At 34.7% G+C, this 24,330-nt stretch overlaps 5 protein-coding genes across 5 annotated transcripts; 3 read left to right on the forward strand and 2 right to left on the reverse strand.

The window, feature by feature from the left end:
• Window positions 1–1,301: 1,301 nt before the first annotated feature.
• On the forward strand, window positions 1,302–7,779 carry LOC132267411 (EH domain-containing protein 1-like). The gene is made up of 16 exons (XM_059768577.1): window positions 1,302–1,506; window positions 1,602–1,681; window positions 2,868–2,936; window positions 3,048–3,105; window positions 3,826–3,881; window positions 3,975–4,017; window positions 4,099–4,160; window positions 4,363–4,476; window positions 4,627–4,729; window positions 4,809–4,858; window positions 5,683–5,811; window positions 5,903–6,154; window positions 6,260–6,339; window positions 6,903–7,029; window positions 7,118–7,261; window positions 7,339–7,779. The coding sequence occupies exons 1-16, from the start codon at window positions 1,422–1,424 to the stop codon at window positions 7,522–7,524; spliced, it is 1,638 nt and encodes a 545-aa protein (XP_059624560.1). The 5' UTR covers window positions 1,302–1,421; the 3' UTR covers window positions 7,525–7,779.
• Window positions 7,780–8,774: 995 nt separating this feature from the next.
• On the forward strand, window positions 8,775–12,363 carry LOC132267422 (tropinone reductase-like 3). The gene is made up of 6 exons (XM_059768586.1): window positions 8,775–8,959; window positions 9,210–9,326; window positions 11,159–11,293; window positions 11,569–11,694; window positions 11,787–11,888; window positions 11,992–12,363. The coding sequence occupies exons 1-6, from the start codon at window positions 8,828–8,830 to the stop codon at window positions 12,139–12,141; spliced, it is 762 nt and encodes a 253-aa protein (XP_059624569.1). The 5' UTR covers window positions 8,775–8,827; the 3' UTR covers window positions 12,142–12,363.
• Window positions 12,185–13,906, reverse strand: LOC132267440 (uncharacterized). The gene has a single exon (XM_059768606.1). The coding sequence runs from the start codon at window positions 13,357–13,359 to the stop codon at window positions 12,808–12,810; it is 552 nt and encodes a 183-aa protein (XP_059624589.1). The 5' UTR covers window positions 13,360–13,906; the 3' UTR covers window positions 12,185–12,807.
• A 342-nt stretch (window positions 13,907–14,248) lies between these two features.
• On the reverse strand, window positions 14,249–19,151 carry LOC132267433 (probable carboxylesterase SOBER1-like). Its single transcript, XM_059768595.1, has 6 exons — window positions 18,801–19,151; window positions 17,112–17,164; window positions 15,761–15,884; window positions 15,503–15,624; window positions 14,585–14,692; window positions 14,249–14,508 (listed from the first exon to the last, which is right to left on the reverse strand). The coding sequence occupies exons 1-6, from the start codon at window positions 19,063–19,065 to the stop codon at window positions 14,419–14,421; spliced, it is 762 nt and encodes a 253-aa protein (XP_059624578.1). The 5' UTR covers window positions 19,066–19,151; the 3' UTR covers window positions 14,249–14,418.
• A 1,840-nt stretch (window positions 19,152–20,991) lies between these two features.
• Window positions 20,992–24,047, forward strand: LOC132267451 (alcohol dehydrogenase 1-like). The gene is made up of 9 exons (XM_059768614.1): window positions 20,992–21,174; window positions 22,026–22,162; window positions 22,282–22,328; window positions 22,469–22,794; window positions 22,892–22,974; window positions 23,071–23,146; window positions 23,234–23,391; window positions 23,493–23,654; window positions 23,754–24,047. Exons 1-9 carry the CDS (start codon window positions 21,138–21,140, stop codon window positions 23,868–23,870), a joined length of 1,143 nt encoding a protein of 380 aa, XP_059624597.1. The 5' UTR covers window positions 20,992–21,137; the 3' UTR covers window positions 23,871–24,047.
• The last annotated feature ends 283 nt before the right edge of the window (window positions 24,048–24,330 follow it).

Below are 24,330 nucleotides of genomic sequence, written 5' to 3' on the forward strand. Positions count from 1 at the left end.
CATGATTTTGTTATTTATTTTCCCTCATCATGAATAAATGAGCATATACTAGATTGAATTGGGTAAGTTTGATATTGGGATATCCTCATTCTTTTGGGAGACAAAGGCAAGACTGATGATGATGTTGGTCTTGCAGTCACAAAATTATGGAATGATGGTGTTGGTAACTTGGTAGTTGATATTTCTCTGTGTCATCAAGATTTGAAAACTTTGTTCTTTGGACTTCCTATGTACAAGTTCCTAATCCTAGCTAGTGATTACTATTACTGCTGTTTGTGACATCCAGATTTCAAAATTTAGGAGCCATAACCGTGTACCTTTTTTTGTTGATTGCACACCCTTTGTTAGACTGCGCAATTGTGCTTGCTTTAACCGATTAAATTTGAAAATACGATAAGCATAAAAAAATAACGAAGTTATATACAAGAAACCGATATTTCATGATGTTACATTATAATGTAGTGTGTTGCGCTAATAATACATGACACTACACATGTACTTCTACAAGAGAAAATTTAGTTTAGGGAACCTAATTTCAGAAAAAGGTTAAACATGGCCAATGAAGTAATTATATTCACACACACATATATATATACACAAAAAAAAAAAAAAAAAAAATCCCCCTTCATGATTTTGACTTATGAACAATTTGTAGTATGGAGTCAAATCATTTTTCAATATTCTTTAATTGTACTTGCACATGTCCGCGTGATCATAACAAAGTAACACTATAAAATGTGTTATGCGAATATTGGCCCCATTAAATCATAATAAGCTCAATAAAATGAAATTACTAAGAATTAAAGTGATATAAACAAATTTTAGGACTCAAAATCGACTCTCTGCTTGGAGTGAAGGTGAACCTTCAGATAAATTTTTTCATATTAATTTTTGATACATTTGTTTGGAGTTGTACACATGCATTTAAATTGTTATTGAAAAAAAAAGAAAAGAAAAGGAAAAAACAACCGAAATCGAAATTGGGGTCCATATGCTGAATTTGTAAATGGCGCTTTAATTCAAATTTTCGAAGTTTGAAAATTGCTAAAAAGGAGGATTTCTGTATAAATCTGCTTTTTCGTTCGGTTGTGATGTGATAAGGCTCCGTTAAGATGTACGCAGGATATGCCATATAATGTTATTCAGTGGGATCCACTTCACAATCAATAGCAACAAGTATGTACTTCCGATTGCCAAGGCATAATTGATCAAACTGATTCCATTATACGACATCGTTTTTGTCTTGGTTGCCTTGTATGTGTGATGTATATAATCGTGGCAATATCACTCTCGCAAGCGCTAATATAAACCCCAATACTACCTGTTTGTTTCCTAATAAATTCCCTCTCTCGAGAGGTTTTAAACTCGAAAGTTCCAAAATCTTATCGATCATATCATCTGAGTTTTTTTTGGCTAGATAGATGGAGATCGCAACTGGTCCGATCAGTTCTTGTTCGAAGGAACACCAGAAAATCTATCAAGAGTGGTTCAACATCGCCGATTCAGGTTTGTTTTCTCCATTTTTTCCTCTTGTTCTTAGATGAACTAATTTTTTTATTCTGTTTAATCAAAGTTTTCTCTCTATGATTTTCTCTCTCTAGATGGCGATGGACGCATCACCGGAAATGATGCCACAAAGTTCTTCGCCATGTCGAATCTGTCCCGACCTGAACTAAAGCTGGTGAACAATCTGTTTTTTTTTTTTTAGTCAAGTTTAGATTATGTTCGATTTACTTTGATGTGGTTGTGTCATTTTTTCCCGATAAAGTATCATGTTCTGTAAATCAATTTCTCTCTCTCTCTCTCTCTCTCTTTTCATAGAGCCTGAATAATATATGTGCATAAGTAGAAGGATTGTTTTGTAAATGTTTATTTAATTAGCTTTTATCATGTTCAAATCAATTTGTCATGGTTTGTTTTTTTTTTATTTTTATTTTATAGCGCTTAATAATACATGTGCATAATAGGAGTGTTTTGTTTGTAAATGCTTATTTTAGTTACAATAAATTTGGCTTAAATTTTAGGTTACTATTAGATTTGATTTGTACCACCGGGCCTCTAGCCTGGATGGTATGATATCTCCTCCCAAAGGGGAGGTTGAGAGTTTAAGCCTTGGGAGTAGGGGCATGTTGTGACTTGATTTGTTGAATGAAGTTCAATTCAAATTTTCAGAAATTATAGAATTATATCCTTAATTGAACTTGATTTGTTGAATGAAATTCAATTCAAAATTTCAGAAATTAAGGATATAATTATATCCTTCATTGAATGTTTTCCCCCTTAGGTGCCAATTTATCCATTTTGGAGGTGTAGTGTTTTACAGTTTATTGTCATGGATCATGCAGGTGTTACAGTTTATTGGAATATAGATTGTTTGTAGGTAGATATATGTTATTATGATAATGGTCATGATAATTGTCTTCATTACTGTTTTGTTAAATTGAGAATTTATAATTGTCATTTTGGAGTTTTTTTATGTATTTTTTATTTTTATATTGTTAACAAGATAAACAATGTGTTTCTCTAATTACAGAACTAGTATGGTTTGTTAGACCATTTACCTATGCTAATCTAATTCTTTTCCCTGGAATATATTATAATTTAATTGGCTAGTACCTTTTGCGTTTTATTTTCTTGTTTAATTGATCTCATGATGGATTTATTTTGTTCAACAATTTTGTATTGCTCAACTTAACTCAATTCAACTAAGCCTTTTTCTCAACTACTTTGGGTTGGCTACATCAATCTTATTTTTTCATTCCGATTTATCCAAGGCCAAAGTTCCAGTCAAACCTCTGCCCTATAATTTGTTTGCACTTTCTTTTCTGGTTTTCTTTTATTTATCCATATGTTTTGTGATTTTAAAGGTGTGGGCCATTGCTGATTCCAGACGACAAGGATATTTAGGTTTCAAAGAGTTTATTGCAGCAATGCAGGTTTTTCTTTGCAGTCTATTTCTTGCATCTTTAATAAAAGTTCCTCTTCAAGAAAAAACTTTGTGAAAAGATTGGCAATAATTCATTTTGGTTGTCTTCTTGCGATGACAGTTGATCTGTTTGGCACAAGCAGGACATGAACTAACCCCAGATGTCCTTAAAACTACAGGCAAGTAAAATAATTTGTTTTAGCTTTACTCTTTCTCATGTGTGTTTTAGCCTTTGAGCAGCATTAGGATTGGATATAGGGTGGTATTTTCAATTAATAAGCTGTTTAGCCTTTGAGCAGCATTTCTCAAGTGTCACTCTCACGTGAGGCATCATAACCTCAAGCATGAAGCTTAAGGCACTGGTTTTTAGATACAAGTTCCCTATGTTGAGGAATGTGCAGAGAATAAACCTCGGAATATGATAAATGTCACACTCCCTCAAACAGTTAATAGAATTTAAATGAAATTTACAGACACATAAAGGTTTGGAATAAGAACAAACATACTATGTAAGTTTTATCAACATATATGAAGCCTTCAAATTGAAATGATGTGAGATAGGATTTTTTTTTTTTTGGATATTGATTATGTCAGATACATCAAAAGTCAAGTGTACTTACTAGGTTATTAAGCCAAGTTTCGCTTTGTCATCATATTCTTGATTCTTGCATAATATATAACTCTATATACATTAAGCAATGTCAAAGGTGTTAGAGCAAAAACTATGGCTCTAGATAATGGATTTGAAGCTTGTGTTGGGTCTCAGATTAGCATTGTTTATAATTTTTTTGGATGAAGTTCTTCTCTTTGTGGGTTAGGGTTTCATGCTTTAAAGTACTCTAAAGAATTGTTATTTTTGTTGTTTTACTTATAGTGGATGTAATTTTATTGTGTTACAGTTGATATGGAGCCTTTAAAACCTCCATTGATGGAAGGTTTGGATGCCTTACTGGTTGTAAGTAATCTGTTTTTTTCTCCACTCTTTTTGGATATGTTAATATAAAATTGTTGATTGTGTTGGTTATTGGTGAATGCTTTTTCTTCCCAGAAAACTAGCCGTTTAGCAATCAATGGTGAATCTAAAGCAAATGGTTAGTAAAATTCTCATATTTCAATGGATAAGTGACATTTGCCTATATGTTTGATTAAGTTGATTTATTGAAATAATTTAGGAAATACTCCGTTGCAACCGCCACCATCAGTTAACAAGTTTACTTCAAAATCCACCAAAAAGGTAAAATTTTCTTCATTATTTGCTTTTTTTGTGGATGGTGGAAATCTTAGTAGTATTTCTTTGTCACATATTTAAAGGTCCAAGCTACTTATCTGTTTCATTGAGTTCTTTTCTTGCAGTTATATACATTTAAGGGGTTATATAAATTAAAATCATTTTATTTTCTTGTATGACGTACTCACTCCAGTAATTTTTTTCTCAGACATATCACAATGCGGTAACATCAATTGTTGATGGTTTGAAGAGACTCTATGTTGAAAAGCTAAAACCATTGGAACTTGCTTATCGTTTTAATGATTTTGCATCTCCCTCCTTGGTGAGTGGATTACAAATTGGTTTTATTTTTGTATTTTTATCCTCGAGGTGTTTTATTTTGCTTTGATCTCTTATGTATATTTTACATATTTATATGTATTGGTCTGTTATGTATTGTTATGATTTGATGTACGATTTGTCCTTTCTGTAGACGAGTAGTGATTTTGATGCTAAACCCATGGTCATGCTTTTGGGTCAATACTCGACTGGAAAAACTACATTCATTAAACATTTGCTTAAATGTGATTACCCAGGTTAGTTAGATAGTTAATTAATTAATTTATTTTTTAACATTATTGTTCTCTGTATTACAATTTCTATTTGGTGGAACAGGAGCTCACATTGGACCAGAGCCAACAACTGATCGGTTTGTTGTTGTTATGGTAATTTTTTATCACGGTTCATTTTTTGTTTTATTTTTTCCCCTAAAATGATAACCTATATTTGAAATAGGTAGTACATCTCACCACGGCCCTTTGGGGTCAGCCTCACTCTCTCTAGATTACTTCTGACACACAATTGATAATAAAAATGTTTATCATATTTATTAATAATCCACTTTTAATAACAGGGGATAGGTTATTATCATATTTATTAAAAATATCCACTTTTAATAGAAGGTAAGAGATGGAGAGGACAACAAAAAATAACATGGGATGAGGTTATTAAAAGTGATTTAAAAAAAGTTAAAATATAGTAGGTGAAATGGCATGTAATGGAAAAAGTTGGATAGATAGAATGACCAACCCTATTCATATGGGATTAAGGTAAGGATGATGATGGTGATCCACTTTTAATCTTTGTTTTGAATTCCTTATTATTCAAGCTTATATTGGAAATTGGATGTTTTCATCATTATATTCTTCTTGTTTCAAATGGTTTGTGGAACCTGCATATTCACACAGATACATGAGAAGATGGAATTTTTTTTATTAAAACAATATTCTAAACTACAATACTATACAATCTTGTAACATTAAGAACACCTTAGACAATGTTTGCATATAGACGCCACTTTGGTTATGCATATTAATTGTGTAAGTAGGTGCATCCTTGTATTCACTGCATGCAGTTTGTTGCCTGGCCGTATATTGCTAAAGTTGTTAGTCCATGAAAATTTGGTATCCTTTACAATGTTAAAAATTTGTTTAGTTATACATTTTTCAGTTTCATTTGAAATCAATGGCATATTGTGTTCTGTACGCAGTCTGGAGATGATGAAAGGAGTATACCTGGCAACACTATTGCTGTTCATGCAGAAATGCCATTTAATGGTCTTACAACTTTTGGAGGAGCATTTTTGTCAAAATTTGAGTGTTCCCAAATGCCACATCCCGTAAGTTTGAACCTGCATTAGAAGCTTCTTTTTCTTAAAAATAAAATTTTCACACCTAACAAAAAGTAATCCCTCTTCCATATCTTTGCAGTTACTAGAACATATTACATTTGTGGACACTCCTGGAGTTCTATCTGGAGAGAAACAACGAACTCAAAGAAGTTATGATTTTACGGGTGTTATATCATGGTTTGCAGCAAAGTGTGATCTTATTCTCCTACTCTTTGATCCCCATAAACTTGATATAAGTGATGAGTTCAAGCGTATTATTTCATCCTTGCGTGGTCATGATGATAAAATACGTGTAGTCCTAAACAAGGCAGACCAAGTTGACACCCAGCAAGTGCGCAACTTTTTTAGCCAATCAATTATATATAATTTTCCCTTTCCATATTTATCATTTGATTGGAACTTTTCAATCTGCTTACTTATTGATTTCGTATTACAGCTGATGAGAGTATATGGCGCATTAATGTGGTCACTTGGTAAAGTTTTAAACACACCAGAGGTTGTGCGTGTTTACATTGGGTAGGTTTTTTATATACTTTATGTTTCACTTTCACCAACTTATTTTGTATTATGGGCTATATCTACTATTGGTTGGCGGCAAGAGTATATTTTACTTTTATATTGGTTGTCTTTTGTATGCAGGGAAAGATGAGGATCAAGTGTGTTTGCTATTTCATTTTTGATCATTTTTCATGTATTTGCTTTCTTGTATGTAACTGCATTTAATGGCCTCTTAAAGCATGTGATAAAACATTAAAAGCCCATTATGTAGAGTGATCATCATCGACTGAGGGGGCTGGAAGTAGACTGGTGCAAAAAAATTAAATTGGAGCATCAATTTGCTACAGGAATTGTTTGGTTTAGATTGGTTGTTCCATCTAATGTTCATTTAATCTCTATGATTCTGCTTCTACACACATTTGGAGTTGCAGAATAATGTTGATGGCATTATATATAATGTTTACCATGAGTCTCTGACAGTTGGCACACATTTGGTGTTTGTGCTCTTTTTTGATGTTATTCACCTCAGGTGTTGAATTTTCAGATGAGTGTGCTAACATTTTTCTTCTTGGCTTTCGCAGCTCATTCAATGACAAGCCAGTCAACGAAGCAGCTGTTGGTCCCATAGGAAAAGATCTATTTGAGAAGGAACAAGATGATCTCCTCATGGATTTGATGGACATTCCAAAGAAGGCTTGTGATCGTCGAGTATGCTTGCTGCTTATTAGCATGTGCTGTTTTAGATTATTATTTCATGCTGATTGAATTGGAGCTTGATAGAATTTTGATATTGCAGATCAATGAATTCGTTAAACGTGCTAGAGCTGCTAAGATTCATGCCTACATAATTAGCCAGCTTAAAAAGGAGATGCCCACTATGATGGGCAAAGCAAAAACTCAACAACGGCTCATTGATAATCTTGAAAATGTATTTGCAAAGGTAACACCCCTCCCTCTCTCTCTCACAAGTTTGTTAAGATTGCTTGCATTATTTTTAATGCTAAATTTGCGAAACAGGTCCAGAGGGAGTTCCATCTACCAGCTGGTGATTTTCCAGATGTGGAGCACTTTCGGGAGGTGTTGAATGGTTACAGTATAGATAAATTTGAGAAATTGAAGCCTAAAATGATTCAAACAGTAGATGACATGCTTGGCTATGACATCCCAGAGCTACTAAAGAATTTCAGAAATCCTTATGATTAAAAAGTGTTACAGTTCAATGTAGTTTAGAAGGTGGAATGCTTGCAGTTGGTTTGTTTATTCATATTGATGCTTAAGAGAGTGAAGTGTACTGAAAAACACACTACACAGAAAAATGAGTGGTAGTGCGGCTTGAGAAAGCCAGGACAGTTGGGCTATCCCATGACCAAGCTATTAGTAATGAGTACGCAATTGGTTTCTATGTCAATGTTCAGACTTGAATATATTTTTAATAATCGAGTTTTTCTTGCTCTTTCACCTTTTATTTTTATTTTATAACTATAGCAATCGAGAATTATGAAATTGTTATGCTTTGGCTGTCATTGTGATATTAATTATTAAGTGATTATTGACGCGTGCGCTTGTCACATGTTAGAAGCACAAATGGAGCAGAACCATCAAGACACTGTAAAAAAATGAAATCGTATGTGTAAAAAATGAATAAAGAGGCAAGTCCGTGCTTGAGAAATTCCCTCTCTGCCCGATTCAATTGAGATAATTTTATTTATTTAATAAAAAATGTTTTCAAAATTAAAATTTTAATTAATTTTTACTAACTATAGATTTATATATATAGATATTCTTTGAATGTATTGAAAGGACAATGGTTGAATTTGATAAATGGTAATTAAGCACGGACATTCCAATTTTGTTTTGAATATTGGGACACTGATTTATATAATTCTTATACTGTTATATTATGACTTTAAGTGTAATTTTTAATTTTTTTTTACTAATGATAAAGTAAGATTAATTTAGTAATTTTATCTTCAAAATTATGAGTTGTCAAAACAGTAAGAAACTTTTTAAAATAATAGAGAGGTGTTGTAATTACATATTTTGTATATTATGAATTTTTATTTTTATTTTTTTACAGTTAACCATTTTTTTAACCGAACACTTCAAATTAATTATATTTATAAGTATAAGAAACTCAGTTCAAGGGGTCCACCTAAATAGCTTTGTTACGAACGCGTGTAGGAAATGAGTCAAGCTTGACAAATCCGATGATGCAATTCCAAACTGTAAGACACATTTTTTTTAGTCCTTTAATTCTATTTAATTTTGATTACGTCGACTAAACTAGTAGACGGAGTCAAGGTTTGAATAATGATAGCAATTCCAAACTTTTTAAGACCCTTAATTATTTTTATTTTTATTTTTATTTTTCTGAATTATGAATATACGTGTACTAAACTATTAAATGGAGTGATCAATTATAGCAATTGCTAAGGTTGTCCGTACTGGTGCTAGGCTGTATATTAGTTGCGGCTGGTTCTTCGTCTGAATTGCAATCGATAGAAACATGGAGAAAATAGGGAAACGATTTGAGGGGAAGGTAGCGATTGTGACGGCTTCGACTCAGGGCATCGGTTTCAGCATCGCTGAGAGGCTCGGCCTGGAAGGTGCCTCTGTTGTGATCTCGTCTCGCAAACAGGTTTTCTGGGTGTCCCTTAATTTTCGATTTTGTCCTCCTCTTTAGAAGAAATTACATGTCGATTCTTCTGGGTTTCTTGAATTTTGCTCCAATTCGAACTCAGTAATGTGTGTGTACGTATATATTCATGTGTGTAATTATGTATGTTTGTATATGGTTGGTGGGGTGCCTTTATATTTAAATTCACATGAATTTCTTCAACTGGAACTTGGAAATGCGATAATTTGTGTTTCATTTGATGGCTTTGCAGAATAATGTAGATGAGGCAGTCCAGACGCTTAAAGCTAAAGGAATTGAAGTGTTGGGAGTGGTTTGTCACGTTTCAAATGCACAACAAAGGAAGAATCTCATAGACAAAACTGTTCAGGTTATAAAAATAATTTAATTTCTCTTCTTTTTCGATTAATGGATATGCTGTTTTAGATTTTCATTTAGAAAGCAAAAATGTTATTTATCATCTTTTTATGGACTGCCTGAGATTAAGGACACTTCTGTTATAGCTTCACTTTCAAGATCGCTTATTGTTTTATGGAAGGAAGTTTAAGCACTAACATCAAATAATCATAACATTGGATGAGGTTATTAACAATGACTTTAAAAATTTAAATATAGTAGGTGAAATGACATGTAATAGAAAAGATTGGAGAGAGAGAATTCATGTGGCCGACCCCATTCATATGGAATTAAGTATAGGATGATGATGATGATAAAGTAATCATACTCAAGGAGGTCAAACATTAATTGGATGATGATGATAATATAATCATACTCTAGGAGGTCAAACACTAATTGAGTTTGCCACCTAATAATGGCAATCATTCCACCCAATGAAGTGGGTAAAACTTCCTCAGGACAACTGACTGTGATGTGCTGTTTGGTGCATGTGATCCTAATTGGTCAAAATCATGTTAATATGAGCTCCAAGCCTAAACCTAGGACATAAAAGAGTCGTTGAGCACTCTAATCAAGGTTTCATGTTCTAATCCTCATCGTGAACATCTACTGTGTAATTAGGTATTGTTTGTTTTGTTTCAATTTTCTGCCCACGAGTTGGGGCTTATTTCTTACAGAAATTAATCTTTCATGTTTAGTAAACAGCTACTTTTAAGGCAAGGATGATGATGATGTTTAGTAAACAGCTACTTTTAGCAAATCAAGTGGGAGATGATGTGATGGATTGTAGTTCCAATTCTTTGTATTGTGATAACATTTTATTTATGCTGTGCTTTTGTGATAATTAATTTACTCTGGAAAAAAATTCTTATCAATTGGGCTTGTACATCCTTTTTCTTGTAGTGCTTCTACAACCAGCCATGTTTACCATGACCCCTTTCAGGCCAATGTGAGTTCCGCTAGCAATGGCATGGACTTTCTGTCTAACCTTGGGTCTTAGTTTTAACTGCATCATTTTGCTGACAAAAGGAATTTTCTAAAACTATAAAAAAAGAGGGGAAAACAACTCATAAACAAACTTGTGCAATAGAATAAGATTCTTCATGGCTTTTTGATTTTTTCAAAATGTTGCGCCTTTGTTTTATTGCAACCATTTTGCAAAGAAAAAGATTCTTCCTGAACCAAATAAGAAAATGGAAGAAGGAAGAAGAAAGTAACTAGTTATCAACTAATTTTGTGCAGGAAAATAAGATTCTTCATTTGTTTATTTTATTATTGGATTTTGCTCTTCTTTTGTTCCTGTCATAAAATTAATTTATTCTAAAATCTGACTATTCATTCATTGTTCTTTCCTTAAAGTTTTCCCCTTTTTATGCTGAGAGCCTGAGACGCAGCTCAGTTGGTTTTCTAAACTTTATTTTACCTAATATTTGTCAGTGCCTATTAGTGCTTTTTTCTTAGAATTTTGGTAAAGTTATCAGTTGCTTTTAGGTAAGCTAGAAAGTTGTATGTAAATGATTTAAAAGGATTTCTGATTCTTAAATTTCTGTTTTTCAGTTCCATACCATAGAGATATATCTTAGATGATAGAAATATTTGAATAACTGCAGTTGATGCTCTTTTTGGTATAGAGTGATCTATGAGGAGAAGCAAATATTGGCTTGTATATCTGTCTTTGTCATGTTTATTTTCCTATGGCTTCAATGGTTGTCAGTCTGGATTTTTATTAATAACAATTTATTTTCCTCTGAAAGTGGTGGATTTCCTTTTTATTGAAGCATCTGTTACATGAAACCTTTATCACAGAAATATGGAAGAATAGACGTGATTGTGTCCAATGCTGCTGCCAATCCTTCCGTTAATGGCATTCTGGAAACTAAAGAATCTGTCCTTGACAAGCTATGGGAAATTAATGTGAAAACTTCTATACTTCTTCTACAGGTAAGTCTCTTCCACGGTGCATAAATTCTGTTGGGGGGCCTCTAGGCACATTGTCATAGCAGGGTCTTATGCAGTACATGGTGTAATTTTCTCAGATAAATGGTTGGCACTTAGCATCACGTAGGCTTAGTTGATTTTCCCTGACTATTATGTAGGTGGTCTGCACAGGATAGAGGGATAACTATCTTTCTACTATTTCAGACCATATATTCCACCGTCATATCTACTTATTATTGTTTCTTGACTCCAATTTCAATGGCTGACAAACTTTCCAGGATGCAGCTCCTCACTTGCAGAAGGGTTCATCGATTATTTTTATCTCCTCTATTGGTGGCTACCAACCACAGGCTTCCATGGCTATGTATGGAGTAACCAAAACAGCCCTTCTTGGGCTTACTAAGGTACTTAAATGGTTCTGACACACTTGTTTCAACAAAAAAAATTGGGTTTTTTATGGTTTCTTTCACAATATTCTCTTTTGATCTTCTTTCAGGCCCTTGCAGCTGAAATGGCCCCAGATACACGCGTAAACTGTGTTGCTCCTGGTTTTGTACCCACACACTTCGCTGACTTCATCACAAAAAATGCTGCTGTTGTAAGTATATTTTAGCCTTGAAACTTTTGTCTGTCTTTCTCATTTGAATAGAAGATCATTGGACTTTGTCATTGGCTTGATGTGGGTCTTGATTTTTCTTCAGAGGAAGGCCATCGAGGAGAAAACGTTACTTAACAGGCTCGGAACCACAGAAGACATGGCTGCTGCTACTGCCTTTTTAGCATCTGATGATGCTTCTTATATAACTGGAGAAACTCTGGTTGTTGCCGGTGGAATCCCTTCTCGACTCTAGTTCCTCTTCTTCTTTGTTTTACAATTTCTTCACCCTTTTGGTATTTTTATCGTCATAAGACTGGCATTATAGATGCGTAAAAGTAGTGTCAATAAAACCACAATCCGGCTCTTCCGGATTGCTCAGAGAAATGTACTCCATTGCTTTCCCACAACAATTTAGTAAATTGGGAGGTGATAATATTGTGTGAAATGCAAGCGTAGTTCGAAGTATTGAAAACAATGGATGTGCTGTGCTGGTTCCAATACACTAATGTTTATCACGCCTACTATCAAAGACGCAGACGGTGTCTGCTGTAGCCTAGTAGTTCTCTCTTGCCTTGCAAAATAAAGACTCAAGGTTCAAGTTTTCATAGGAGCAATGTACTAATGTGTGTTTCTTGTAAGGATAAAAATAAAAATAAAAACAAAACACTCACCTCACAAAAAATAACTTGTATATTTGTTTAATACATATGATTCTTGTGCTTGTGTAAACTTGAAGTTCCAGCGGAGTTCCATCCAATATATAATCGAGAAATTACATAATCGGGAGGAGTTTGTATAGAATAAGTTGAACACAAGCTAGCACATCAAGGTAACTTATCATAACCAAAACTACCAAATCTACGTTAAAAGGCTAATAGAAAAAATGTATGGGAGCCTTAATATTTTCCCTTCGAAATCATCAGGTCCAAACACTCCAAATCCTCTCTCTGATAAGACTCACAAACTTCCTTACTGACACCTTCTCTAACTTTTCATCTCCCTTGCCGCCACTACCACCAGCAGTCTTATCCACTGATTCTGGCAGAGCAAACTCGTCCTCAACGGAAGTCGACTTGGACTGCTTCAACTCATCCGCCAACCCATTACAGCCTCTCTCTCTTTTCTTCTTATTCTTGTCTTTCTTGCTCTGCACCAACTCAATTTCAACTGCATCAATGATTTCATGTATTAATTGACGGTTTGGTGACGAGTCCCACCTTACCCAGTAACTCATATAGCAGCTGAAACAGTTGCAGTTGAAGCATGGCGGGTGCTCTCCACCACCACTGGTCTTCCGAGTGTTCCTCTGATTGTTATCAGATGAGCAAGAGATTAGATAAGCCAATACTTCTCTATCTTCCAGTGAGAGAGCCGCTGTGAGTGTCAATATGGTGGCCGGAAATAAGGCTAGCTGGTTGGAGGTAAGACGTGGTAATCGATGGACACAGTCTTTGCCATACAACTTCCTCATAGTTGATGAGAGAGACAAGACTTTTCTGAGTGAGCTTGGTGCACACAGAGGGGTTTGGATTGAAGTGAGAATGGTTGCTGAGTTTTTATCGAGGGATTGAAGTTATGTAACCGAATCTCGGAGAGCGTTCGCGCAGTAACCTTTTCAGGTGCACAGAATTAGTGAGGGGACTGGTTGAACAGTTTTTACGAGAGGATCCTCTTACCTGAGTTTGTAAATTTGATGAACAGTACAGAGTGTGATGTGATGGAAGCAGTGCCAATCCACGACCAGTCTCTCTCTCTCACAGATTAGCCTGACTTGGGTAAATAATTATCACCACTACCGGTATTCCACTTGTAATGGTACTACAGTAAATCCTCTTTTGCAGTAACTTTCCTATATCCGCCTTGTATTTTTCACACATTTGTTCCAGAGAGCATCTATTGAAAACTAAAACAAATGCGTGAAAATCTACAACGTATTGAAAATGGATATAAGTGTAATGAAAATCACTTTTTCAAGTCATTATTTTTAATTTCAACGCACTTTAAAAATTGTGTTTGTAACACATTTGTTTTATATGTTGAAATTGCATTGAAATATAGAACAAATGTGTTTAAATAAGATTTAAACGTGTTAAAAATACTCAACAGCACAGCAAGAACAAGACCTACCATTGCAGAGGATCCAGACTCATGTCAACATTACAAGTGACAAAATTTCGAAGTTACTGTAATGAAATGATGCACCTAAAAATACGGTATAAGTAGCAATATTGAGAAAATTTCAGTTTCTAATCTAATTCAAATACGAGGGAACATACAAGGGGAATTGTTTTTACTATGCTTTTCCTTTCCCTCCATAAATCCTCTAACCAAACAACGTCCAAGAGAAATGCAAAAGAAAGTAGACAAAAGTAAACAAAATCAAAATATGCGGACCATAAAAATGCAGCATATAATATATTTAATGACAAAGGAACACCAACATAATTTTTTTTTCATGCATAACGACTAAACAGTAATCGAAACACAGGAACTATGACAATAACCACATGGCAGTTGCATTGCACTCCCTTCAGGAAGAACTCCCCAGTCGCGTCTTGATCCATGATTCCAGGTTACGCAGCTCCTCGTTGTTTATTGAATGGCCAAGACCAGGATAAGCCTAAAAATCATCATCAATCAAAATTTGCAGTGGCAGTATACGAATCATGAGGTTTGACAAAGGGTAACATATATACCTTGAACTCACAGCTCATGCCAGCTTGTTCAAGGAAAGGTGGACCTGCTTGTCCAGCTTCAAACAATACTGTTTTGTCATCCATACCATGAGACCACAAGATAGGTGTCTGCACAAAATGTTCAAAGCTCAAAACATTTGAGATGCAAAAACACAGTTCAACCTTCTAAGAACAAAAAAAAAAAAAAATGCCATGCTTTTACAAGTTAACGTTGCAGTTGTTCAGTTTTAATATTGAGAGTGACCTGGCTGTTGCAATAATCGCGAATGAGTGCATGCACGCTTGTGCATGTGCATGTTAAAGGACTCAATGCCCAGATGAATTACAAAAGATCAAGCATATGTGTGTACCGCAGCGAAACAACATTAGAAATTGCAGGATACATACAACGAGGAAACAGGATCATGATGAGAGCAATAAACATTTAAATACATGATAAATGGCCAATTCTAAAAGAAATCACTTCCTTTGACTACAAGGCATTGAATATAAAGAAAATTCACCAAGTCGCAACTGAAAATGAGATGCAGAACCTCTTAAGTCTTATAGTCTTATTTGGGGAATCTTGCCAACATGAGACATTGAATTATGTCCAAAGAATAGTTTTGTATAATGATATTGGAGTTCTTCGCGAAGTTTTTCAATAGGAAATGGTCTTAAATACCCATCAATGCCCATCCAAGGCCCACCTTACTCCCGGAACAGGGCAAATAAACTTTTTTTCTTTATTATTGGTACTGATAAAGTTGTTCATATCTAAGTACTTAGTTTGTATGTCACCATACAAGCATGCTATTGGTTGAAAATCCATCTACCCATCTTAATAATGGATACTTCAGTTTTCACAGCTTAAGTAAAGAAAAAAAGACACGAAAAAACAGAAAACAAAGAGTAAACACTATATTGGACGAGAAATACCCTCTTTGCATCTGGTGAAATTCGTTCTAATATGGAATCATTAAAAGGAACCCATCCGCTGAAGACTGCACCTCCTCCTAGAGTTCTAGGGTACAACAAAACACTTGCTAAGGTCAAGGCACCTACAAAAGCCAATAAATTTATACATTACCAGGAGGGGAAAATGAAGGGAGAGAAAGAGAGAGAGAGAGAATATATATATATATATATATATAGACACAGAGAGAGAGAGAGAGAGAGAGAGAGAGAGAGAGAGACCTCCTTGACTAAATCCACATACAAATACGTTGTTAGGATTTGTGCCAGCAGCTAGCTCCTTGTCTATCATTGTATGCACGTTTTGAACTGCTTTAAGCAGACTGCTCTCATCTTTTGGAGAATCCTGATAAATATTGACAGAGAATTTAAGTTTAAAATGCATCAGGATCAACTTCACCATCTGGTACAATATCAGAGCCAATCCACGTTCCGATTTTTTATAACCACATGGCATACTCGCAGAATAATTTCAATAATGAAAAAGTATTGAGACATGTTGAGCATTAACAAGACCAATAGTCCTAGAAAATCCATAAACTTGGGATCAAGACATCTAACAGGAAACTGGAGATATAAAGGCTTGGTTCTCATGAATTTAGTAACATATATAAAGTTAGATGACACAAAAATTAGTGTTAGTAAAATTAATGTATCCACATGTTGTAAATCATCAAATGATAAATGCCACGGTATCACCACCACAAAAAAAGTGTCTAAGATCATCAAACAGTGGACCTTGGTGTCAGAGGACTAACAACTTAAATGAGATACATTTTGCACTGTGGGCATGATAACACTATTTGTCACACCTTTAGAGAATTTCAGATATTCAAACACAGAGAATTGGGATTTGTGAAGTAACAAAAATGAAGCCAATTCCAACCTTTTTCATGTAAAAATCCCACAACATTTTTTCTTCTTCTTATTAAAACCCTAAATCCACAAGTTTCCCTTGATCTAAGTCCACCATAACACCAATTGCAAGAAATACCCTACTGAGTCTCATAGTGTTGTGTCTACATTAAACAGGAAACTTTGCAATGACATAAAAGGAAAGCGTGATTTGAACTCATTGGTGATTTCTTCTAAGAAATTCAACTATCCTTTATTAAGTGATTTTCCACAAAATCATTTTTAACAAGAGGCCAAAAGACGAAGAACAATACAAGAATTTATTGAATAAGCTTATTGAAACGTCTATAGACCAATGCAAAATTTTTTGAAGTGCCACTGGCCAACCCTACAGAACCACTTATCATTCAAAAAGAACCAGGTGATATTGTGGAAAATCAATTGCTTTCGACGTGAACAAAATTTAAATAAAACTTGTGAAACAGACAGTCCACTTCATACAAGTACCGAGAAAGAAATTCCAAAACAAAATCATTTTGTTTTCAAACTGTTATTTGAAGTTTATTATAATTCTTCTATTTGATACCTTAATGAGACAAAATTAAAGGCCAATCCAGTTGAAGACTTGATGGTAGATGCCTAAAAACAGATTCAGAAGAGAAGGAAACCAGTACGGAGATATTAAGCTGGTAAAAGGAAGAGGAGAAGCAAAACTTACAGTTGTCACAGGTATCTCATGTATGTCGAACCATGAAGGCATCACAGCACCATCTACAAAGAGAAGGAAATCAGAATAAAGCACAGCATCACACCATGAGGGGAATCAAAATACAGTCATCAGGATGCGTACGCATTTTGACCTATTATAGTTTACCCCAAGATATGCCATTGGGACAATGATATTCTCGAAGATGCAACTTGAAAAGAACACATTTCATAACCTAAAACAAGTCAACAATACTGTCAATACAATCTTTACTGACTCACTATGACAGGAGGAAAGCAATTAGAAAAGAGAACATCTTGCTTCAATCTAAGAGCAACCTAGTGAGCTCATGGGTTGCTCTATCACCATTCTTCCTGGAAAAGTAACAGCAAAGTCACCTCTTTGCCTCAACCAGAACTGTACATCTTCCAGAAGTGCCAAATTTTGAATAGTGACAGCCTCAACAAGAACTCTCAGTGGCCGAGCCACATATAGCCCACTTGGGGTAGTTGCCCCCACTGAACTTTCTTTATTTTAATTTTATATGCATTCTTTTTTCCTGGCAAACAAGATATTTTATTAAATGAAATCAAAGACAGTTCAACTCAACTGCCCTAGCAATGTGACCTGGTAGGCCATAAGCACATCGAAATCCTCCCTAAGTTGTCTACCAAGCACCGCCCAACTCATGTGCCACCCTATTAGCAACATGAGAAACAAAGGAAAAATTACAGTGATAAAACATGCAGCTCCAAACTCTGATATCTTGTAAGATAGCGTGCACCTCAACCGGACCCAAGTCTCCTTTCTAAGCAGCGCCCAAGACTGATTGAGCATCATCTTCAAACACTACCTGATCAAAACCATTCTCAAGTGCAGCCTTCATTGCATCTCATAACACTATGGATTCTACTACAGTTGCAGTCCCAACCTTGCTGTAGTAAGTCACCGCAGCAAGCACCACGTGACCTTTGTTGTCCCAAAATACCACCCCACCACTCCCTTCTCCTGTCACCCTATAAAAGGATGCATCAACATTACATTTAATTTTATATGTATATTATTGTAGTATTGTGAATTTTCCATTTTTAGAATTTGTTTTAAAAAATGCTAAACTTGAGGGTTCCAACCCTGTCATCTTCAATTTTTCTCTTTTCTTTTCCAAATTCTCTACGCCCCTCATTCTCACGACCGTACCAAGTTCATCCTCTCTATTTCAATCATCAATTTCTTTCTTTTATAGTCATATTTTCTCTACAAGAAATTAACCCGTAATCAAAGGCCCAATCATACAAATCAACATTCTACAATGCTTCGAACAGGCCCTACCAGAAGAAACATGGAATTCAATTTTCTCCCATCAATGCATTTGATCACTTCCCATAATCAACTCTACTTCCAAGACTCAGACGCAGATCACACTCTTCATAATAATAATAATAATAATAAACAGTATAATGCCACCAATGAACATTTTCCAATTCAATCATGGCAATGGCATTGAAAATGTGCACTTCGATCATACTCATCAACCGCATATTAGGAAAACACAAAATCCCTAATTTATATACCTTGAACAAAAAAAACCACATGCAGTTTCACTCCAATCATCAAAACAGAGAGATAACAGAATCAGACGCAAACAAAAACAATACCTATAAATAGAAGACATAGATACATACATATATGTGCAGAACTTACAATTGCAGGTGACAGGGCTTAGAGGGGCAGAAGGGAAAGACCAGACTGTGTTTCTAAACTGAGGAGAAGTGAAGAGGGTCTTGATGGGTTCGTTGGCAGGGCCGGAGTCACCCAACCCATGAAGCCATAGGACAAAGCTTCGTGCCATTTCCTCTGACTTTCGAGACGATGATGGGTATGGCTGTGAGAACAGTAAGAACAGAAAGGTTGTAACTAAGGTGACTGTAAGGACTGCAATTGGCTTCGCCAACCATATGGAATTCATGACTCACCGTCCATGGCGATTGGTGCCCCCGTGCTTCCCAATTCTCGGCCAATTGGGGGCATAGATTGAAAAGACCGAATGTACCCCAGTGGTATCGTAAAATTCCAAATATGTGTACCTTTTGGATGGTGTCTACTTGTATTGGTCCTACCCAAATGGGCCTAGTCCATCCTAAACCCAGTTGGGCCCATGAGGCCATTCGAACCACTCGACATATTATTTATTTATTTTTTATTTTTACAAAAGTCTCTTTGTTTAAGATGAAAATTGACAATAGAGAGTAAAAAAAAGGTAAAAAAATCATCGTGTGTTTTTTTGGTCAAATAAAATTTCTTTTCCTACCGTTGAATCCAAACTGTTAAAAGTTCTAAAAAAAATTTAAATTCCTTTTTGTTATTTTCACCTTACCAAACTAAGAGTCCGTTTGGGTCTTTTTCATTTTTGAAAAAAATTATATTTTATTGATCAAACCTAAATATAATTACTATAAAGTGATTTTAAAGTCCAAAAAAAAAAAAAATTGAATATTCACCAAAATATAATTATTATAAAGTAATTTTAAAATAAAAAAATAAAATAAATAGTCACTAAAATTAAAACTTAAATATTAAAAAGTGACCTTTCAAGAATATTTTTGTCATAAAATTTAATTATTCTAATGAAATAATTTATGAGGACAACGTGACCCTAAAATCCTCCCCCCCCCCCCCCCCCCCCAATTCCCTCCTTTCCTTCCCCTTTCTCTCCTTAAAAAATACAGCGTCTCTCTCAACCAGCCCGGGAACAAATCAACAAAAATCAAAGACCCTATCTTCCCTGCTAATGCAACTCCCACCCTTACTCCTCGCCCTCTCTGTGTGGAATGAAACCACTGATCATCAAACAACAAAAAATCAAACGGCCCTACACGTGATGAATAGAATTACCTGCTTTAAGAAATGGGAATGTTATATATGATCACTATATATATATATATAATTGTGTGTATATGAAACTTTAATTAATGGAAGAGGGATCCACACATATAGTTATAAGGTCAGTTGTTAATCTAATCTGATTGGCTCATGAACACAACCCTCCAAAGAGTCTAGTTGGGAACCCTAAAGCCCTAATCAATGGAGTATTCGAATTGACAAAAAAAGAAACCAATGAGAAAAAAGAACTAGAGGGTAAATTTGTTCAATTATAAAATAGTTTATTATAAGAAGGATATTTTTGTAATTAATTATTAAATGGCCACTTAATAGCATTTAAGTACGTAATAGATTTGGTGACTATTGACTTTGAAGTCACTAAAAAGGTAATTTTGTTCCACTTTGGTAGCTAAAAATTAATTTTTTCTTTATTTTTATAATGACAATTACAACCCTTCCTAATAAAGTTGTTATTATCAAATACGGTAACATCCTATTAAAAAATATTATTATAAAATCAACAATAAAAGTGTTTAAACAAATATTGTTATTAAATAAATTAAAAAATAATTTAATTGTGAAAATAACTTATTATAATGTGTGACTAAAAATCAAATATGATTTTTAATTACTGTAATTTTTTAATGACTCAAATTTTTTTTTTTTTTAAACCAACTACTCAACTTATAAAATCATTTTTTTTTTTAAATTCCAAGAGCAACCCTAAACGGATTCTTAAGCCTTAAAAAATAATAGTAATATTTTAAAATCACTATATTTTCTTCGAAATCAAGACCGAGACATTAAAGAGTTTACTTGTGGATCAAGTTCAAATCCTTAAAAACGTGTAAATCAAAGGACAAACATTTTTACTTGTGGACCAAGTTGAAAACCGTCCATATTTATTACAGTACTTACTCAAAAAATAAAAATAAAAATAAAAAATAGAACCTTCTATATATTTATATTTTTTCTTTCTTTTTCGGTCTATATATTTATATTAAAGTGAAAGATTTTCTTTTTTTAGTATACGCGCTAATATATGGTAATTTGACAATGCGTCGTTCTGTCTCACATTATAAATAGCACCTTTTTCTTCACAAAAATATATCAATCAATTCTTCATTCATTCCTTGTCACATACACACATAGAAGAGAATGTCTAGCACAGCAGGTCAAGTCATTCGTTGCAAAGGTAATTTGCTGCTATTATTAACATTCATCAATCTGATCCTTCTTTTCTCCTTTTTTGTTTGGTTTGTTTGTTTGTCATTTGTTTCTGATCTGAGTTTTATTCACTTTTTTTGTGTTATAGTTTGTTTTATGTTTCATTTCAACTCTTTTGTTTGTTTAGTGAAAACTTGAGTAATTAGTATAGTCACCTTTTATGTTTTTGGGTTTGATTTATTTAGAGTTTAGATTATTGGATGATTGTTTTTTTAATGGAACACAGAAACAGATTTATTGGGATATATGTGTGTGTGTGTGTGTATTTGGGGTTTTTTTGATTGCTTAATTGCTTAATCAAAATTGTTTTTTATTTTTGTTTTTTCCGTGACACTCTAAACTCTAAAGTGGATTTGAATATTTTGATTTTTGATCAGAACTAAAACAGGATTTATTTATTTTTTGATTGTTTTAATGATTTTTCCCCTTTAATTTTGACTCCTTTTCTTTCATTACATAGTCTGCGCACCTACCCACGTAAAGGTAATTCATCCCCTAAGGTTACATGGCAAATAGTCTCACCTGCATGTTTGTACGTTCTTTGAGTGTCATAGTCTTCACGATGTGCCCTAACTTCTGAAAGTGAACCGAGGTCATAATGTGCCCAGCTGCTGCTAGAAGTATGGGCTAAGGAGGGGGCAAATCATCTTGTATTTTGTCTATATAATATAGAGAGATCCATAAATTTCAAATTGGGATATCAGACATCTTCTGTTTGTTTATCTATTTTTTAAAAAGTTTATATAGGTTGATGAAAATTTGATATATATGGGTTGATTTATTAGTTTTTGTGTGATTAAATGCGTGTATGTTTTGTAGCTGCGGTGGCATGGGAAGCAGGGAAGCCACTGGTGATCGAAGAAGTGGAGGTTGCACCTCCCCAGAAAATGGAAGTTCGTTTGAGGATCCTCTTCACCTCCCTCTGTCACACTGATGTCTACTTCTGGGAAGCCAAGGTATTTTCTTTTTTCTATTACTAATGGAAATTTATACACGAATCTGATTTTCAGTATCTAATTTGCACTAGTCATGACAAAATCTGTAGTTGAATTGAAATGTGTTGTTTATATTGCAGGGACAAACACCCTTGTTTCCTCGCATATTAGGTCACGAAGCAGGAGGGTATGTGTACTTCTATTTTAATATATATATATATATATTTTCTTTTTGAAAAGAGTGTATATGCGAACACATATTTCATATTTATTCATTTGTTGGATTGGATTTTATTTATTTATTTATTTATTTTTTGTGGTGACCAGGATTGTAGAGAGTGTAGGTGAGGGCGTGACAGAACTCCAGCCCGGGGACCATGTCCTCCCTGTGTTCACTGGTGAGTGCAAGGAGTGTGCTCACTGCAAATCCGACGTGAGCAACATGTGTGACCTCCTCAGGATTAATACTGAAAGGGGTGTCATGCTCAGTGATGGCAAAACTAGGTTCTCCATTGACGGACAGCCTATATATCACTTTCTCGGTACCTCCACATTTAGCGAGTACACTGTTGTCCATGAGGGCTGTGTTGCCAAGATCAACCCTGAAGCACCACTTGACAAAGTTTGCGTTCTCAGTTGTGGAATATCCACAGGTTTGGAAAAGAAAATCCCATTCCTTTGTAATGATATGATCATAATTTGATAACTGAACTCTAATTTTCATTGGTTGGTTCTGTTTTGTGCTTGAAGGATTTGGTGCGACTGTGAATGTTGCCAAACCAGCAAAGGGTTCAACTGTTGCTGTTTTCGGATTGGGAGCAGTAGGCCTTGCAGTGAGTAAAATTTGTTGTTTTTAATTTGATTGCTTCATTGTCATGATTATGAAATTGTTACAATTCCTTCTTCCCATTCTTTGTAAAAATTCCCAGGCTGCTGAAGGTGCTCGAGTTTCTGGGGCTTCAAGGATCATTGGTGTTGATTTGAATGCTAGCAGATTCGAATATGGTGAGTTAAAAAGATTTATGTAAAAACTTATATGAAGTTGTTTTCGATTTATTATTTGATGATTCTTGTGTTAATTTTTTGCAACAGCCAAGAAATTTGGTGTTACGGACTTCGTGAACCCAAAGGATCACGACAAGCCTGTTCAGCAGATGATTGCTGAGATGACTAATGGTGGAGTGGACCGGAGCATAGAATGTACTGGAAACGTCCATGCCATGACCTCTGCATTTGAATGTGTTCATGATGTAACTAAAACACTTCCAAAATGCTGATTAAATTTATAATCTGTAACACACATTGATCCATCCATAATCTGACACCTGAATTAATGTTGCTTAATTGTCAGGGTTGGGGTGTTGCTGTATTGGTTGGGGTGCCCAACAAAGATGATGAATTCAAAACTCATCCCGTGAATCTGCTGAATGAGAGGACTATTAAGGGAACTTTCTTCGGAAACTACAAGCCACGTTCTGACCTCCCAGCTGTTGTTGAAAAATACATGAACAAGGTAAGCTACTTGTGAATTGTTGTTAGCAAAAACGTGTTGATGGGCTCTTCATATAACTGTATTTTGGTCTGACATACGTACGTTGTCCTAATGTTGCAGGAGCTGGAAGTGGAGAAATTTATCACTCACGAGGTCCCATTTTCAGAGATCAACAAAGCATTCGAATACATGCTGAAAGGGGAGAGTCTGCGCTGCATCATCCGCATGGACGCTTAGGACTTTACTCATGACTGTTTGTGGTGCTAAAGTTACCCAGTCTTTCCACTAAAGGAAAGACTAGTTTTAGGGAGAAGAATAAGTCGCAAGTTTGTGTTTTTATGTTTGCTTTAATGTTTTTTTGACTTATTATATGACTACTAAGAAATTTAATTTCTATATATTTTGCTTTCCTAATATGATGGTGATGATGGTGGGCTTTTAGTTGGAAAGTTGATATCTGTGATGCAAATGAATGACATAATTTTGATTCACTTGTCACACAACTCACGCGTGATTGGGCTAAAAACACGACCAACTGGTGGCTATCTTAGTCACCTACAATATCCCCAGGCATTAATATTAGGGTCTGCTTTTGGGATTGCTCCCAATCCCCCTAATGGGGTTCGTTTTTTTGTACAACACAAAATGAATTTATGAATTTAAACATAAATACCCTACGGTTCTAGATTCAGTTGCA

Source organism: Cornus florida, unplaced genomic scaffold (genome assembly GCF_030987335.1).
Source record: "Cornus florida cultivar Cherokee Brave unplaced genomic scaffold, ASM3098733v1 CherokeeBrave_3.0.0_Hap2_Chr01, whole genome shotgun sequence".
In the NCBI taxonomy this organism is placed as follows: domain Eukaryota; kingdom Viridiplantae; phylum Streptophyta; class Magnoliopsida; order Cornales; family Cornaceae; genus Cornus; species Cornus florida.

Bases quoted from the DNA above. Each gene is read 5' to 3' on its own strand.
- LOC132267451 (XM_059768614.1), top strand. From the start codon at position 21,138: ATGTCTAGCACAGCAGGTCAAGTCATTCGTTGCAAAG. The intron at 22,795-22,891 runs GTTTGGAAAAGA...TTGTGCTTGAAG, and splicing joins CAGTTGTGGAATATCCACAG to GATTTGGTGCGACTGTGAAT. The intron at 23,392-23,492 runs GTAACTAAAACA...CTTAATTGTCAG, and splicing joins CATTTGAATGTGTTCATGAT to GGTTGGGGTGTTGCTGTATT.
- LOC132267422 (XM_059768586.1), top strand. From the start codon at position 8,828: ATGGAGAAAATAGGGAAACGATTTGAGGGGAAGGTAGCGATTGTGACG. The intron at 8,960-9,209 runs GTTTTCTGGGTG...ATGGCTTTGCAG, and splicing joins TGATCTCGTCTCGCAAACAG to AATAATGTAGATGAGGCAGT. The intron at 11,294-11,568 runs GTAAGTCTCTTC...CAAACTTTCCAG, and splicing joins CTTCTATACTTCTTCTACAG to GATGCAGCTCCTCACTTGCA.
- LOC132267440 (XM_059768606.1), bottom strand. From the start codon at position 13,359: ATGAGGAAGTTGTATGGCAAAGACTGTGTCCATCGATTACCACGTCTT.
- LOC132267411 (XM_059768577.1), top strand. From the start codon at position 1,422: ATGGAGATCGCAACTGGTCCGATCAGTTCTTGTTCGAAGGAACACCAG. The intron at 4,018-4,098 runs GTTAGTAAAATT...GAAATAATTTAG, and splicing joins TGGTGAATCTAAAGCAAATG to GAAATACTCCGTTGCAACCG. The intron at 7,030-7,117 runs GTATGCTTGCTG...TTGATATTGCAG, and splicing joins AGAAGGCTTGTGATCGTCGA to ATCAATGAATTCGTTAAACG.
- LOC132267433 (XM_059768595.1), bottom strand. From the start codon at position 19,065: ATGAATTCCATATGGTTGGCGAAGCCAATTGCAGTCCTTACAGTCACC. The intron at 17,165-18,800 runs GTAAGTTCTGCA...TTCTCTTTGTAG, and splicing joins AAGCCCTGTCACCTGCAATT to ATGGTGCTGTGATGCCTTCA. The intron at 15,625-15,760 runs GTCTCTCTCTCT...TGGCTTTTGTAG, and splicing joins ATGTGGATTTAGTCAAGGAG to GTGCCTTGACCTTAGCAAGT.